Source organism: Oncorhynchus gorbuscha, linkage group LG03 (genome assembly GCF_021184085.1).
Source record: "Oncorhynchus gorbuscha isolate QuinsamMale2020 ecotype Even-year linkage group LG03, OgorEven_v1.0, whole genome shotgun sequence".
Classification (NCBI taxonomy): Eukaryota; Metazoa; Chordata; class Actinopteri; order Salmoniformes; family Salmonidae; genus Oncorhynchus; species Oncorhynchus gorbuscha.
In genome coordinates, this window is record NC_060175.1 from 105694433 (window position 1) to 105712217 (window position 17785).

The 17785-nt window shown below is 48.9% G+C and overlaps 1 protein-coding gene across 1 annotated transcript in view; it reads left to right on the plus strand.

Moving 5' to 3' along the window:
• ccdc120a (coiled-coil domain containing 120a) overlaps positions 1–17785 on the plus strand; it is a 93126-nt gene that overhangs the window by 59517 nt on the left and 15824 nt on the right. The window contains exons 3-9 of the mRNA XM_046337988.1: positions 9462–9552; positions 9682–9806; positions 10342–10458; positions 11360–11480; positions 13887–13946; positions 14334–14508; positions 17285–17365. Coding sequence (XP_046193944.1) covers positions 9462–9552; positions 9682–9806; positions 10342–10458; positions 11360–11480; positions 13887–13946; positions 14334–14508; positions 17285–17365 — 770 coding nt within the window. The remainder of the gene's footprint in view (positions 1–9461; positions 9553–9681; positions 9807–10341; positions 10459–11359; positions 11481–13886; positions 13947–14333; positions 14509–17284; positions 17366–17785) is intronic.

Consider the following 17785-nt stretch of genomic DNA (forward strand, 5'->3'; position numbering starts at 1 on the left):
TCTCCCTCTCTCTCACCTTGCCTTCTCTCTCTCCCTCTCTCTCCCCTTACCTTCTCTCTCTCTCTGCTCTCCCCTTGCCTTCTCTCTCTCCCTCTCTCTCCCCCTACCTTCTCTCTCTCCTCTCTCCCCCTACCTTCTCTCTCCCTCTCTCTCCCCTTGCCTTCTCTCTTTCTGTTGTAATTATATGAATGGTTAGACCTAGCTCCAGTTAGGAGTTGTCCTCTCCCAGATCTGTTCAACGGGAACAAGCAGGACAGATAATCATTGTTTACTCTGGTCTAAAGTAGTGCACTATATAGATATATATATATATATATATATATAAATAGGTCCTGGTCTAGATAGTCACCACATTGCTTCCTGGGAGTCTGGGAGGTTCTACAGGATGCGGTGATTTGGAAAGTGTTGTTTATGGGGAAGTACAAACAGATTGTTTGATTCTTTTGTCTTCTTGTCCCTCGTCAGTAGTTTTACTGGAGAATCACACAGAGACATTTCTTTAGTTATTCTCATCTGTGTTACCACATGTACCTGTTAGTCGGTTAGCAGACGCGTTTATCGAGAGCGTATAGTAGTGAGGGAATATATGTATCATACTTCCCGGGGAACAACCCAACCCACAACCCTGCCGTCCGGGCCACGCTGAGCCACACGGGACCATGACATAGTTGGCAACCTCTTCCCATAAGGCCCTGGTCTAAAGTAGTGCACTATGTAGGGGCTCTGGTCTAAAGTAGGGTAGGGAATAGGGCTCTGGTCTAAAGTAGTGCACTATGTAGGGAATAGGGTCTGGTCTAAAGTAGTGCACTATGTAGGGAATAGGGCTCTGGTCTAAAGTAGTGCACTATGTAGGGAATAGGGCTCTGGTCTAAAGTAGTGCACTATGTAGGGAATAGGGCTCTGGTCTAAAGTAGTGCAAGTAGTGCACTATGTAGGGAATAGGGCTCTGGTCTAAAGTAGTGCACTATGTAGGAAATAGGGGTCTAAAGTAGTGCACTATGTAGGGAATAGGGCTCTGGTCTAAAGTAGTGCACTATGTAGGGAATAGGGCTCTATAAAGTAGTGCACTATGTAGGGAATAGGGTCTATAGTAGACTCTGGTCTAAAGTAGTGCACTATGTAGGGAATAGGGTAGTGCTCTGGTCTAAAGTAGTGCACTATGTAGGGAATAGGGCCCTGGTCTAAAGTAGTGCACTATGTAGGGAATAGGGCCCTGGTCTAAAGTAGTGCACTATGTAGGAATAGGGCCCTGGTCTAAAGTAGTGCACTATGTAGGGAATAGGGCTCTGGTCTATAGTACTCTGGTCTAAAGTGTAGGGAATAGGGCTCTGGTCTAAAGTAGTGCACTATGTAGGGAATAGGGGACTCTGGTCTAAAGTAGTGCACTATGTAGGGAATAGGGCTCTGGTCTAAAGTAGTGCACTATGTAGGGGTTCTAATAGGGCTCTGGTCTAAAGTAGTGCACTATGTAGTACTAATAGGGAATAGGGCTCTGGTCTAAAGTAGTGCACTATGTAGGGAATAGCACTCTGGTCTAAAGTAGTGCACTATGTAGGAATAGGGCTCTGGTCTAAAGTAGTGCACTATATATGGAATAGGGCTCTGGTCTAAAGTAGTGCACTATATAGGGTTCTATAGGGCTCTGGTCTAAAGTAGTGCACTATGTAGGGAATAGGGCTCTGGTCTAAAGTAGTGCACTATGTAGGAATAGGGCTCTGGTCTAAAGTAGTGCACTATGTAGGGAATAGGGTCTATAGGACTCTGGTCTAAAGTAGTGCACTATGTAGGGAATAGGGCTCTGGTCTAAAGTAGTGCACTATGTAGGGAATAGGGCTCTGGTCTAAAGTAGTGCACTATATAGGGAATAGGGCTCTGGTCTAAAGTAGTGCACTATGTAGGGAATAGGTCTCTGGTCTAAAGTAGTGCACTATGTAGGGAATAGGGCTCTGGTCTAAAGTAGTGCACTATGTAGGGAATAGGGCTCTGGTCTAAAGTAGTGCACTATGTAGGGAATAGGGCTCTGGTCTAAAGTAGTGCACTATGTAGGGAACATGGCTCTGGTCTAAAGTAGTGCACTATGTAGGGAATAGGGCTCTGGTCTAAAGTAGTGCACTATGTAGGGAATAGGGCTCTGGTCTAAAGTAGTGCACTATGTAGGGAATAGGGCTCTGGTCTAAAGTAGTGCACTATGTAGGGAATAGGGCTCTGGTCTAAAGTAGTGCACTATGTAGGGAATAGGGCTCTGGTCTAAAGTACTATGTGCACTATGTCTAAAGTAGTGCACTATGTAGGGAATAGGGCTCTGGTCTAAAGTAGTGCACTATATAGGGAATAGGGCTCTGGTCTAAAGTAGTGCACTATATAGGGAATATAGGCTTTCCACTAGATGTTGGAACATTGCTGCAGGGACTTGCTTCCATTCAGCCACAAGAGCATTAGTGAGGTCGAGGTCTGATGTTGGGCGATTAGGCCTGGCTCGCAGTCTGCGTTCTAATTCATCCCAAAGGTGTTCGGTGGGGTTGAGGTCAGGGCTCTTTGCAGTCCAGTCAAGTTTTTTAACAGTCATCTCGACAAACCCTTTTCTGTATAGACTTTGCCTTGTGCACAGGGGGCATTGTCATGCTGAAACAGGAAAGGGCATCCGCCAGGTGGCATTCTATGATGGTGCCACGTTAAAAGTCACTGAGCTCTTCAGTAAGGGCCATTATACTGCCAATGTTTGTCTATGGAGATTGCATGGCTGTGTGCTCTATTTTATACACCTGTCAAAGTAGTGCACTATATAGGGAATGGGTTCTAACTCTGGTGTGGCTGAAACAGCCCGAATCCACTAATTTGAAAGGGTACTTTTGTATTTAGTGTATTTATGTTCTTTAGTGTGTGTGTGTGTGTGTGTGTGTGTGTGTGTGTGTGTGTGTGTGTGTGTGTGTGTGTGTGTGTGTGTGTGTGTGTGTGTGTGTGTGTGTGTGTGTGTGTGTGTGTGTGTGTGTGTGTGTGTGTGTTATTTCTGTTCTTCAGTGTTATGTCTCTCCTGCTCTCTGTTCTGTTTCCCTCTCTGACTTCCTACTTGATGACGTGTATTCTGTTCCTGTTTCCTGTTCACTTCCTGTTCCCAGGCATCCCAGGGTCATCCTTGTAGTTGGGCCAGCCACAAAAAATAACCTAGCCCCCTACTCCCTAGCCCCCTACTCCCTAGCCCCCTACTCCTAGCCCCCTACTCCCTAGCCCCCTACTCCTATAGCCCCACTCCCTAGCCCCCTACTCCCTGGCCCCTACTCCCTAGCCCCTACTCCCTAGCCCCCTACTCCCTAGCCCCCTACTCCTGCTACTAGCCCCTACTCCCTAGCCCCTACTCCCTAGCCCCCTACTTCCTAGCCCCCTACTCCCTAGCCCCCTACCCCCTAGCCCCCTACTCCCTAGCCCCCTACTCCTTAACCCTAGCCCCCTACTTCCTAGCCCCTACTCCCTAGCCCCTACTTCCTCTAGACCCTACTCCTTAACACCCTACTCCTTAACACCCTACTCCCTAGTCCCCCTACTCCCTAGCCCCCTACTCCCTAGACCCTTACTCCCTAGCCCCCTACTTCCTAGCCCCCTACCCCTAGCCCCCTACTCCCTAGCCCCTACTCCATAGCCCCCCCTAGCTCCTTAGGCCCCTACTCCCTAGCCCCTTACTCCTTAGCCCCTACTCCCTAGCCCCTTAATCCCTAGCCCCCTACTCCCTAGCCCCTACTCCCTAGCCCCCTACTCCTTAGCCCCCTACTTCCTAGCCTCCTACTCCTTAGCCCCTTACTCCTTAGCCCCTTACTCCCTAGCCTCCTACTCCTACTCCCTAGCCCCCTACTCCTTAGCCCCCTACTCCTTAGCCCCCTACTCCCTAGCCCCCTACTCCCTAGCCCCCTACTGCCTAGCCCCCTACTCCCTAGACCCTTACTCCTTAGCCCCCTACTCCCTAGACCCTTACTCCCTAGACCCTTACTCCCTAGACCCCTACTCCCTAGCCCCCTACTCCCTAGCCCCCTACTCCCTAGCCCCCTACTCCCTAGCCCCTACTCCCTAGCCCCTACTCCCTAGCCCCCTACTCCCTAGCCCCTACTCCCTAGCCCCTACTCCCTAGCCCCCTACTCCCTAGCCCCCTACTCCCTAGCCCCCTACTCCCTAGCCCCCTACTCCCTAGCCCCTACTCCCTAGCCCCTTACTCCCTAGCCCCTACTCCTTAGCCCCATACTTCCCTAGCCCCTTACTCCTAGCCCCCTCCCTACTCCCTAGCCCCCTACCCTTACTCCCTAGCCCCCTAGCCCCCTTACTCCCTAGCCCCCTACTCCCTAGCCCCCTACCCCCCTAGCCCCCTACTCCCTAGCCCCCTACTCCCTAGCCCCTACTCCCTAGCCCCCTCCTCCCTAGCCCCCCTACTCCCCTTACTCCCTAGCCCCTTACTCCCTAGCCCCATACCCCATAGCCCCCTACTCCTTAGGCCTCTACTCCCTAGCCCCCTACTCCTTAGCCCCCTGCTCCCTAGCCCCCTACTCCCTAGCCCCCTACTGTAGCTAAAATGTAGCATGTGTTTTCTAAGTTGCTAAAGAGCTTTGGGTTGCTAGACGTTTGTGTTAAATGCCCACCCATCCACCCCGACCAACCACCATTGTTTCCGTTTTGCCTGTAGGAACCTTCAGTCTTACGTAACCATACCAAACGTAACATATCATACTAATTTCAGTGTCCCGGACTTACGTTTACTGTTGTTACGTCTAGTCTATGAGCCCAGGCTGCTCTGACCGACTGATATGTGGTGCAGCGCATGTGTGATAAATAATTGCCATAATTGAAAGAATATCTATCAATCCATCTGTTTTGTTTTTTAAAAATCAATTATATCGCCTAGATTTAAAAATAAAAATAAAATAAAAATAATAATATATATATAGCATTATAACAGTATTTCTTTGACATGCCCAAGCTGGTCACCGACAGGGATGATCTGGCTTCCGGAACTCTCCACGGTATGTAGAGCCCCGACACAGACAGACACACAGGACCATTCCCCTGCCGTTGTTCCCTCTTCAGAAAGGTGGTTGGTTTCTGGTCGATTTGCACATTTCCTGTTTGGTTAAATCATGATTGATTGTACGTAACCAGGTCAAATATATTCCCTGGCACCGATGCGATCAATTCAAATGTTTATCGCACTGCCAAGTAAAAACTGTTTTGGCCGCAGTATTGAACCCTGGGCCCCTACTCGCTAGCCCCCTATAACCTACTGTCAACACCCTAGGCAATTGAAAGGGTTGGATAGGTATAGGCTAGGTGAAATTGCTCCCATCTATCTAAATCCTTTCACAGGATTAGGGGCTAGGGATAGAGGAGAGGTGTCTAGGGGTTAGGGATAGAGGAGAGGTGTCTAGGGGCTAGGGATAGAGGAGAGGTGTCTAGGGGCTAGGGATAGAGGAGAGGTGTCTAGGGGCTAGGGATAGAGGAGAGGTGTCTAGGGGCTAGGGATAGAGGAGAGGTGTCTAGGGGCTAGGGATAGAGGAGAGGTGTCTAGGGGCTAGGGATAGAGGAGAGGTGTCTAGGGGTTAGGGATAGAGGAGAGGTGTCTAGGGGCTAGGGATAGAGGAGAGGTGTCTAGGGGCTAGAGGAGAGGTGTCTAGGGGAGAGGTGTCTAGGGATAGAGAGGAGAGGTGTCTAGGGGCTAGGGATAGAGGAGAGGTGTCTAGGGGTTAGGGATAGAGGAGATAGGGAGAGGTGTCTAGGGGCTAGGGATAGAGGTGTCTAGGGGCTAGGGATAGAGGAGAGGTGTCTAGGGGCTAGGGATAGAGGAGAGGGGCTAGGGATAGAGGATAGAGAGGTGTCTAGGGGGATAGGGATAGAGGATAGAGGGATGTGTCTAGGGATAGAGGAGAGGTGGCTAGGGAGGGAGAGGTGTCTAGGGGCTAGGGATAGAGGAGAGGTGTCTAGGGGTTAGGGATAGAGGAGAGGTGTCTAGGGGCTAGGGATAGGGAGGAGGGAGGGATGTGTCTAGGGGCTAGGGATAGAGGAGAGGTGTCTAGGGGTTAGGGATAGGGATAGGAGAGGTGTCTAGGGGCTAGGGATAGAGGAGAGGTGTCTAGAGGGATAGGAGGAGGTGGCTAGGGATGTCTAGGGGCTAGGGGAGGGTGTCTAGGGGCTAGGGATAGAGGTGTCTAGGGGCTAGGGAGAGGAGAGGTGTCTAGGGGCTGTCTAGGGGATAGGGATAGAGGAGAGAGGGATAGTGTCTAGGGGCTAGGGATAGAGGAGAGGTGTCTAGGGATAGGGAGAGGTGTCTAGGGGCTAGGATAGAGGAGAGGTGTCTAGGGGCTAGAGGAGAGATGTCTAGGGGCTAGGGATAGAGGAGAGGTGTCTAGGGGCTAGGGACTAGGGGCTAGGATAGGTGTCTAGGGGCTAGGGATAGAGGAGAGATGTCTAGGGACTAGGAGGAGAGGTCTAGGGGCTCTAGGGGCTAGGGACTAGGGAGGAGAGGAGAGGTGTCTAGGGGCTAGCTGTCTAGGGATAGAGGAGAGGTGTCTAGGGGCTAGGGACAGAGGAGAGGTGTCTAGGGGGGACTGTCTAGGGACTAGAGGAGAGGTGTCTAGGGGCTAGGGACAGAGGAGAGGTGTCTAGGGGCTAGGGATAGAGGAGAGGTGTCTAGGGGCTAGGGACAGAGGAGAGGTGTCTAGGGGCTAGGGACAGAGGAGAGGTGTCTAGGGGCTAGGGACAGAGGAGAGGTGTCTAGGGGCTAGGGACAGAGGAGAGGTGTCTAGGGGCTAGGGATGGAGGAGAGGTGTCTAGGGGCTAGGGACAGAGGAGAGGTGTCTAGGGGCTGTCTAGGGGAGGTGTCAGAGGAGAGGTGTCTAGATGTCTAGGGGCTAGGGACAGAGGAGGGTGTCTAGGGGCTAGGGATAGAGGAGAGGTGTCTAGGGGCTAGGGATAGAGGAGAGGTGTCTAGGGGCTAGAGATGTCTAGGGGCTAGGGAGAGGTGTGTCTAGGGGTTGTCTAGGGATAGGGAGAGGAGAGGTGTCTAGGGGCTAGGGATAGAGGAGAGGTGTCTAGGGGCTAGGGATAGAGGAGAGGTGTCTAGGGGCTAGGGATAGAGGAGAGGTGTCTAGGGGTTAGGGATAGAGGAGAGGTGTCTAGGGGCTAGGGACAGAGGAGAGGTGTCTAGGGGCTAGAGATAGAGGAGAGGTGTCTAGGGGCTAGGGACAGAGGAGAGGTGTCTAGGGGCTAGGGATAGAGGAGAGGTTTCTAGGGGCTGTGTCTGGACAGGCTCGTGTTTCCTTGGTTGGTTGGAAAGAGGGGTCGTAGAGTGCATTGTGTTACAATAAAGATGACAAGTCTTTTTTCAGTCCTAAATCATAACACAAAACATTTCTCCATCTCTGTCTCAGTCGAGCTGCGGGGGGGTTTGGGATTAAAGGGGTTTGGGATTAAAGGGGTTTGGGATTAAAGGGGTTTGGGATTAAAGGGGTTTGGGATTAAAGGGGTTTGGGATTAAAGGGGTTTGGGATTGAAGGGGTTTGGGATTAAAGGGGTTTGGGATTAAAGGGGTTTGGGATTAAAGGGGTTTGGGATTAAAGGGGTTTGGGATTAAAGGGGTTTGGGATTAAAGGGTTTTGGGATTAAAGGGGTTTGGGATTAAAGGGGTTTGGGATTAAAGGGGTTTGGGATTAAATATGGTGGTTCTTTTTTCTGTCTCACTGACAGTCTTGAAACAAATCTTTATTCTGCCATCATTATTTATTATCATCCTGATTCAGTTCAATTCTTTAACCTTTTACTTAGACAGGTTTTGTTCGACTATGCTTCTACTCTCCAACATCCAGTTGTCTGGTTTCTCATAAGGCGTTGTTGTTGTTGTTGTTGTTGTTGTTGTTGTATACAGAGCATAGACTTTGAAGACTGTTGAGTGGCGCCCCCATCAGGTCTGTATCAGTACTGTTGAGTGGCGCCCCCATCAGGTCTGTATCAGTACTGTTGAGTGGCGCCCCCATCAGGTCTGTATCAGTACTGTTGAGTGGCGCCCCCATCAGGTCTGTATCAGTACTGTTGAGTGGCGCCCCATCAGGTCTGTATCAGTACTGTTGAGTGGCGCCCCCATCAGGTCTGTATCAGTACTGTTGAGTGGCGCCCCCATCAGGTCTGTATCAGTACTGTTGAGTGGCGCCCCCATCAGGTCTGTATCAGTACTGTTGAGTGGCGCCCCCATCAGGTCTGTATCAGTACTGTTGAGTGGCGCCCCCATCAGGTCTGTATCAGTACTGTTGAGTGGCGCCCCCATCAGGTCTGTATCAGTACTGTTGAGTGGCGCCCCATCAGGTCTGTATCAGTACTGTTGAGTGGCGCCCCCATCAGGTCTGAATCAGTACTGTTGAGTGGCGCCCCCATCAGGTCTGTATCAGTACTGTTGAGTGGCGCCCCCATCAGGTCTGTATCAGTACTGTTGAGTGGCGCCCCCATCAGGTCTGTATCAGTACTGTTGAGTGGCGCCCCCATCAGGTCTGAATCAGTACTGCAGTGTTGTGCTGACTACAGCCCAGCCAGAAACATGTGTAGTGTCCCTCTTGCCTGCCAATCCATTACACACAACTGTTTTCTAGGTGGAAACCAGACACTGATTTAGAAAAACAAGGACAAACACCAGCAGACACTGGAGTGGTCCGTCCCCCTGGTCCGTCCCCCTGGTCCGTCCCCCTGGTCCGTCCCCCTGGTCCGTCCCCCTGGTCCGTCCCCCTGGTCCTTCCCCATGGTCCGTCCCCCTGGTCCGTCCCCCTGGTCTGTCCCCCTGGTCCGTCCCCCTGGTCCGTCCCCCTGGTCCGTCCCCCTGGACCGTCCCCCTGGTCCTTACCTCTGGTTCCTGGTCCGTCCCCCTGGTCCGTCCCCCTGGTCCGTCCCCCTGGTCCGTCCCCCTGGTCCTTACCTCTGGTTCCTGGTCCGTCCCCCTGGTCCTTACCTCTGGTCCGTCCCCCTGGTCCGTCCCCCTGGTCCGTCCCCCTGGTCTGTCCCCCTGGTCCGTCCCCCTGGTCCGTCCCCCTGGTCCGTCCCCCTGATCCATCCCGCTGGTCCTTACCCCTGGTCCGTCCTCCTGGTCCTTACCCCTGGTCCATCCCGCTGATCCTTACCCCTGGTCCTGGTCCTTACCCCTGGTCCGTCCTCCTGGTCCTGGTCCTTACCCCTGGTCCTTACCCCTGGTCCGTCCCCCTGGTCCGTCCCCCTGGTCCGTCCCCCTGGTCCTTACCCCTGGTCCGTCCCGCTGGTCCTTACCCCTGGTCCGTCCTCCTGGTCCTTACCCCTGGTCCATCCCGCTGGTCCTTACCCCTGGTCCGTCCTCCTGGTCCTGGTCCTTACCCCTGGTCCGTCCCCCTGATCCATCCCGCTGGTCCTTACCTCTGGTCTCTGGTCCCGCTGGTCCTTACCTCTGGTCTATCCCCCCTCTGTGTGTGTGTGTGCAGGTGAGTGATCTGTTGGGATGCACTGAGAGCAGCGAGGTCACCTGGGACACACCTGACATGGAGGTCAAGGGTCATCTCATCTCAGTACCTGGTGAGGAAATAAAACATGTATTTTATATACCTAATTTAGCGATAGCAATTTTAGTTTTTAGTGAAAGAATGTATAGCCATGTTTGATCAACACTTAGCATGTCATCTCCTTCTTTTGTGTGTTGTGTAGACCTGCTGGGTGGCAGTCCGGAGGCTGTTGAAAGGATGACAGAACTACAGGAGAGAAGACGCAGTCTCGAGACTCTACTGAATAGCAGACTGGCTGAGCTACGGAGAGTCTGTCTGCAGGAGGCGGTCAGTACACGTACTCACAGCCAAATACTGATGACGAGTATGTCAGGTTTACTTCTGGTACACGTACTCACAGCCAAATACTGACAACTAGTATGTCACTTATCCTTCTGGTACACGTACTCACAGCCAAATGCTGATGACGAGTATGTCACTTATCCTTCTGGTACACGTACTCACAGCCAAATACTGACAACTAGTATGTCACTTATCCTTCTGGTACACGTACTCACAGCCAAATACTGACAACTAGTATGTCACTTATCCTTCTGGTACACGTACTCACAGCCAAATACTGATGACTAGTATGTCAGGTTTCCTTCTGGTAATGTTCCGTGTCTGTTTGTCCTGTCCAGGACCTGCAGGAGTCCTAAACTGGCTCTCATGATTTATCTTGTTAATGTGGTGTATTTGTCAATAACAGGAGTTGACAGGAGAGCTTCCTGGTGATTTATCTTGTTAATGTGGTGTATTTGTCTATAACAGGAGAGCTTCCTGGTGATTTATCTTGTTAATGTGGTGTATTCGTCTATAACAGGAGTTGACAGGAGAGCTTCCTGGTGATTTCCCCCTGGAGGCTGGGGAGAGACGCCCCAACGTACGCCGTCGGGCCGGATCCTACCGCCACGGACCCAAGACTATTATAAAGACAGAGGTAAAAGAGGATTTGAATATTACCACACAGACTGATACATTCTACTCAGAAAGCAGAACCACCCCACCCCCCCACTCCTAATTTAACCTAATTTAACCTGTTGCCTCTGATAATTTTTCAGATCAAATCAAATGTATTTATATATAGCCCTTCGTACATCAGCTGATATCTCAAAGTGCTGTACAGAAACCCAGCCTAAAACCCCCAAACAGCAAGCAATGTAGGTGTAGAAGCACGGTGGGCTAGGAAAAACTCCCAAGAAAGGCCAAAACCTGGAAGAAACCTAGAGAGGAACCAGGCTATGTGGGGTGGCCAGTCCTCTTCTGGCTGTGCCGGGTAGAGATTATAACAGAACATGGCCAAGATGTTGAAATGTTCATAAATGACCAGCATGGTCAAATAATAATAAGGCAGAACAGTTGAAACTGGAGCAGCAGCACGGTCAGGTGGACTGTGGCACAGCAAGGAGTCATCATGTCAGGTAGTCCTGGGGCACGGTCCTAGGGCTCAGGTCAGTTGAAACTGGAGCAGCAGCATGGCAAGGTGGACTGGGGACAGCAAGGAGTCATCATGTCAGGTAGTCCTGGGGCACGGTCCTAGGGCTCAGGTCAGTTGAAACTGGAGCAGCAGCATGGCAAGGTGGACTGGGGACAGCAAGGAGTCATCATGTCAGGTAGTCCTGGGGCACGGTCCTAGGGCTCAGGTCCTCAGAGAGAGAGAAAGAAAGAGAGAATTAGAGAGAGCACACTTAAATTCACACAGGACACCGAATACAGGTGGTGAGATGCATTGCAGGGTGAGAGACCGTTGAGAGACAGCACAATCTCGTTTTTGTACCGCTACGAGAATGGTATTGAACGGCGAATGTAACGATAACATAAACTCATCTTTTGATGTGTAGGAGGAGGTGTGTCAGAGGAAGCCGAAGAAGGCGCTGTTCAGCGGTGCCCTGAGACGCCGTGTAGACTCCGATCAGCACCCGGCGCACAGCAAGAGGACTGTGCACAGAGGATGTCACACGGGTAAGAACTTACCACCTTTTACTGTGACTGGTTCAAATACACACAGGTTAAATGCTAACCTCTCCTGTTATTGGTAATGGTGAGAGGTTAGCATGTCTTTGGGGCTATGATATAAAATGCTAACCTACCCTGTTATTGTAATGGTGAGAGGTTAGCATGTCTTGGGGGTTTGGTATAAAATGCTAACCTCCCCTGTTATTGTAATGGTGAGAGGTTAGCATGTCTTTGGGGTATGATATAAAATGCTAACCTCCCCTGTTAATGTAATGGTGAGAGGTTAGCATGTCTTGGGGGTTTGGTATAAAATGCTAACCTCTCCTGTTATTGGTAATGGTGAGAGGTTAGCATGTCTTGGGGGTTTGGTATAAAATGCTAACCTCCCCTGTTAATGTAATGGTGAGAGGTTAGCATGTCTTGGGGGTTTGGTATAAAATGCTAACCTCTCCTGTTATTGGTAATGGGGAGAGGTTAGCATGTCTTGGGGGTTTGATATAAAACGCTAACCTCCCCTGTTATTATAATGGTGAGAGATTAGCATGTCTTTGAGGTATGATATAAAATGCTAACCTTTCCTGTTATTGTAGTGGTGGGAGGTTAGCATGTCTTGGGGGTATGATATAAAATGCTAACCTCCCCTGTTATTGTAATGGTGAGAGGTTAGCATGTCGTGGGGCTATGATATAAAAAGCTAACCTCTCCTGTTATTGTAATGGTGAGAGGTTAGCACGTCTTGGGGGTATGATATAAAATGCTAACCTCCCCTGTTATTGTAATGGTGAGAGGTTAGCATGTCGTGGGGCTATGATATATAATGCTAACCTCCCCTGTTATTGTAATGGTGAGAGGTTAGCATGTCTTGGGGGTATGATATAAAATGCTAACCTCCCCTGTTATTGTAATGGTGAGAGGTTAGCATGTCTTGGGGGTATGATATATAATGCTAACCTCTCCTGTTATTGTAATGGTGAGAGGTTAGCATGTCTTGGGGGTATGATATATAATGCTAACCTCTCCTGTTATTGTAATGGTGAGAGGTTAGCATGTCTTGGGGGTATGATATTTGACCCTCTGTAACCTTCTCACTCATCATTATTCACGATTCATTCAGGATTATCCGTAACCATGGCAGCATCCAAATTTAATGTAGAAGTCTTTAGAAACATATTGTATTCTTGTTTACAGTGAAAGTGACTCCAAAATGACACAATACGTTGTTTACCATTATAAACTTTTGACTTCTTTAATACACATGTAAGTGAATTTGTCTATTATATTATATTATTATTTATATACTATGTACAAAAAGAACGGTTCACCCCATATTAATGCAGTCTGCACTTCAACCTCGTAGTCATTGTTTTTATTTTCAAATACAAACTTATAAACGTATAAAGGCCAAACAATACAAAATGCTTCACTGTCCCAGTAATTACACTGTAGTTTTATATGCTTATGCCAAGTCTCCAGAATCCAGTCAGGAAACACACACAGAGCCACACACACACACACACAGAGCCACACACACACAGAGCCACACACACACAGAGCCACACACACAGAGCCACACACACACACACAGAGCCACACACACACACACACACACACACACACACACACACACACACACACACACACACACACACACACACACACACACACACACACACACACACACACACACACACACACACACACACACACACACACACACACACACACACACACACACACACACACACACACACACACACACGATGTCCAGGGAAAGCACATGGAGGCATGGTGGACAGACAGAGAACAACCAGTTATGTAACTACCACCTGACTCACTCTACCATGGGCACTCGGAAATGGCACCCTATTCCCTATTTAGTGCAGCACTTTTGTCCAGACTGTGTTTTAGTGCACTACCTTTGGCCACACTGAGTTTTAGTGCACTACTTTTGGCCACACTGAGTTTTAGTGCACTACTTTTGACCATACTGAGTTTTAGTGCACTACTTTTTGCCACACTGTGTTTTAGTGCACTACTAAATAGAGAAGTGTGTGCCGTACTCAGATGCAGCTCTTGTGGTGGTGTGTACATGGAGAGCACAGGGTGACGGCTGAATCTAACCGGCGATACGCAGAGCAATTCTAATGTCAACCGTGGACTGATTCTTACAGGGGATAACACAAGGCACAGATATCAGGTTAGGTTTAGATATTTAGATATAAGGGACAGTGTGTGAAGTTATATGTTGAAATCTGTGTGTGTGTGTGTGTGTGTGTGTGTGTGTGTGTGTGTGTGTGTGTGTGTGTGTGTGTGTGTGTGTGTGTGTGTGTGTGTGTGTGTGTGTGTGTGTGTGTGTGTGTGTGTGTGTGTGTGTGTGTGTGTGTGTGTGTGTGTGTGTGTGTTCCTCCACAGATGACACAGTGAACTCTGAGAGCAGCTCCACGTCTGATTCTATAGGGGACCATGACATCGGTAAGACAACAGTACATCCTAGTCATGTTAAACACAGTACATCCTAGTCATGTTAAATACAGTACATCCTAGTCATGTTAAACACAGTACATCCTAGTCATGTTAAACACAGTACATCCTAGTCATGTTAAACACAGTACATCCTAGTCATGTTAAACACAGTACATCCTAGTCATGTTAACACAGTACATCCTAGTCATGCTAACACAGTACATCCTAGTCATGTTAAATACAGTACATCCTAGTCATGTTAAATACAGTACATCCTAGTCATGCTAACAAAGTACATCCTAGTCATGCAAAGGTTTACTTTCAGTCCTCACCAAACTTTCATCCGTCTCTTGTCTTTTCTCTCGCTCGCTCGCCTCTCTCTCTCTCTGTCTCTAGATGAGTCTTCGGGTGTGGCCCCTGACTGCCTGTCCCCGTCTCGGCCCCGGCTGGCCCCTGGTAATGGGAGCAGCAGTAGTCCAGACAGCAGGCTGTGTAGGAAGCTTTCTCCTGTTGAGATCTATTATGCGATGAGGACCACCACGCAACCCAACTCACTGGCCCTCTCCGCCAGGTACCGCTGCAGCTACACACTATCTCTGACCTAATGGCGATCGTTCACGTGTATTTTCTACATCAGCAATTGTCACAGTGTTTTAAAGATACCCAGACTAACAAAAACAACAGAGAACATGCAAAGCAAATGTCATACTGTGTAATCGTACAAAGTAAACTAATAAGTTACTGTTTGTACAGTAACTGGTGATACAAACTAGTCAGTACAAACTGGTGATACAAACTAGTCAGTACAAACTGATGATACAAACTAGTCAGTACAAACTAGTCAGTACAAACTGATGATACAAACTAGTCAGTACAAACTAGTCAGTACAAACTAGTCAGTACAAACTAGTCAGTACAAACTGATGATACAAACTAGTCAGTACAAACTAGTCAGTACAAACTAGTCAGTACAAACTGATGATACAAACTAGTCAGTACAAACTAGTCAGTACAAACTGATGATACAAACTAGTCAGTACAAACTAGTCAGTACAAACTAGTCAGTACAAACTGGTGATACAAACTAGTCAGTACAAACTGGTGATACAAACTAGTCAGTACAAACTAGTCAGTACAAACTAGTCAGTACAAACTAGTCAGTACAAACTAGTCTGTACAAACTTGTACAAACTTGATATCTAGTCAGTACAAACTAGTCAGTTGGTGATACAAACTAGTCTATTATATCAATCTACAATGAGTGTACAAAACATTAGGAACACCTTCCTAATATATGAGTTTCAGACCCTTTTTGTCCTCGGAACATCCTGTTTGTCCTCAGAACATCATGTTTGTCCTCAGAACATCCTGTTTGTCCTCGGAACATCCTGTTTGTCCTCGGAACATCCTGTTTGTCCTCGGAACATCCTGTTTGTCCTCGGAACATCCTTTTTGTCTTCGGAACATCCTTTTTGTCCTAGGAACATCCTTTTTGTCCTGAGAACATCCTTTTTGTCCTCAGAACATCCTATTTGTCCTGAGAACATCCTTTTTGTCCTCGGGACATCCTTTTGTCCTCAGAACATCATGTTTGTCTTTAGAACATCCTTTTTGTCCTCGGAACATCCTTTTTGTCCTCAGGAACATCCTTTTTGTCCTCGGAACATCCTTTTTGTCCTCAGGAACATCCTTTTTGTCCTCGGAACTGCCTTTTTGTCCTCGGAACAGCCTCAATTCGTCAGGGAACTCTACGAACATGTTTGAAAGTGTTTCCACAGGAATGCTGGCCCGTGTTGACTCCAATGCTTCCACAGGGATGCTGGCCCATGTTGACTCCAAGGCTTCCACAGGGATGCTGGCCCGTGTTGACTCCAAGGCTTCCACAGGGATGCTGGCCCGTGTTGACTCCAAGGCTTCCACAGGGATGCTGGCCCATGTTGACTCCAAGGCTTCCACAGGGATGCTGGCCCGTGTTGACTCCAAGGCTTCCACAGGGATGCTGGCCCATGTTGACTCCAAGGCTTCCACAGGGATGCTGGCCCGTGTTGACTCCTTCCAAGGGATGCTGGCCCATTTTGACTCCAAGGCTTCCACAGGGATGCTGGCCCGTGTTGACTCCAATCCTTCACACAGGGATGCTGGTCCGTGTTGACTCCAAGGCTTCCACACAGTTGTGTCAAGTTGGCTGGTTGTGGATCTGTACTCCGAATAGTTCGTTCCATCTCATCCCACAGACACTCAATTGGGATGGAGACTTGTTGACTGGGCAGCCCACTGCAGTGAAATGGAATTCACTGTGATGATCGTGGAACCTGGACCATCCGTGGCATCGGGTGTTATCCTGCTGATGGATACAGGATACACTGCTGCCATGAAGGGATGCACCTGATTGGCTACGATGTTCAGATGTCCTTTGGTATTTAAACGTTGCACCACTTTTATCAAAGGTGCCCAATGTGTGCCATGAAAACACGCCCCACACCATCACACCACCACCACCAGCCTGCAATGTTGACACGCGGGGCATGATAGATGTATGTACTCGTGGTTTTCTCCATACCTTAGTCCTCCCATCAGCGTGAAACAGCAGAAACCAGGTATTCATCAGACCAGATTATGTTTTTCACATCCTCCAGTGTTTTCGTTCCTCAGCTGAGAGAAGTGGAACTCTGTAAGGTCGTCAGCTGCCATTCACGTTAACATACGGACAAGTTGTGCTTTCTTTCATGGGTCTTTTATGCACCAATGTTGTACTGGACTGTCAGTTGACTAACTGTAGCCTGGCTGTTGCGCTGCACAATTCGTGTGGTGGACCAATCTTGATACACACGGGAAACGGTTGAGCGTGAAAACCCCAGCAGCGTTGCAGTTCTTGACACACTTAACCCGGTGCACCTGGTACCTACTACCATACCCCGTTCAAAGGCACTTAAATCTTTTGTCTTACCCATTCACCCTCTGAATGGCACACAATCCATGTCTCAATTGTCTCAAGGCTTAAAAATCCTTCTTTAACCCGTCTCCTCCCCTTCATCTACACTGATTGAAGTGGATTTAACAGGTGACATCAATAAGGGATTCATAGCTTTCACCTGGATTCACCTGGTCAGTCTATGTCATGGAAAGAGCAGGTGTTCCTAATGTTTTGTCTACTCAGTGTATAATGGGTTTTCTTTCTTCTTCAAAAGTTCCCGTAAACCACTGATACACAGGAAGAGCGACGTTGTCTCCTACAGATTTTACGGCCCAGTTTCATACATTCTAACTTCCTAGATATGTCCTGTCTTGAGACTGTGGTATGTTGTAGTCCTAATGCAGTCTTGCTGTGTGTGTTGTACTCTTCCCAGAAGCAATATGGAGGGGAGGAGTGTACCTACCACACCCCTCCTCGCTCGGAACGGACCAACGGGTGTCCACAACCACATCAGGTGAGCTGACGTCTTAAACTGTACAACTAACCCTAAACCAACAGGTGTTCACAACCACATCAGGTGAGCTGACGTCTTAAACTGTACAACTAACCCTAAACCAACAGGTGTTCACAACCACATCAGGTGAGCTGACGTCTTAAACTGTACAACTAACCCTAAACCAACAGGTGTTCACAACCACATCAGGTGAGCTGAAGTCTTAGGCCTAGATTCAATCAGATTAAGCATCAACCCGGTAACAGCAGACGCGTAGCAGGTGAGCTGAAGTTTTGGGCCTAGATTCAATCAGATTAAGTATCAACCCGGTAACAGCAGACGCGTAGCAGGTGTTTTGGAAATATCTGAGGTGGAACTGTGTTGGAGCCGGTCAAATCGGTCAGCAGCTGCTCTTGTGATCATTGTCACACGAAGCCACAC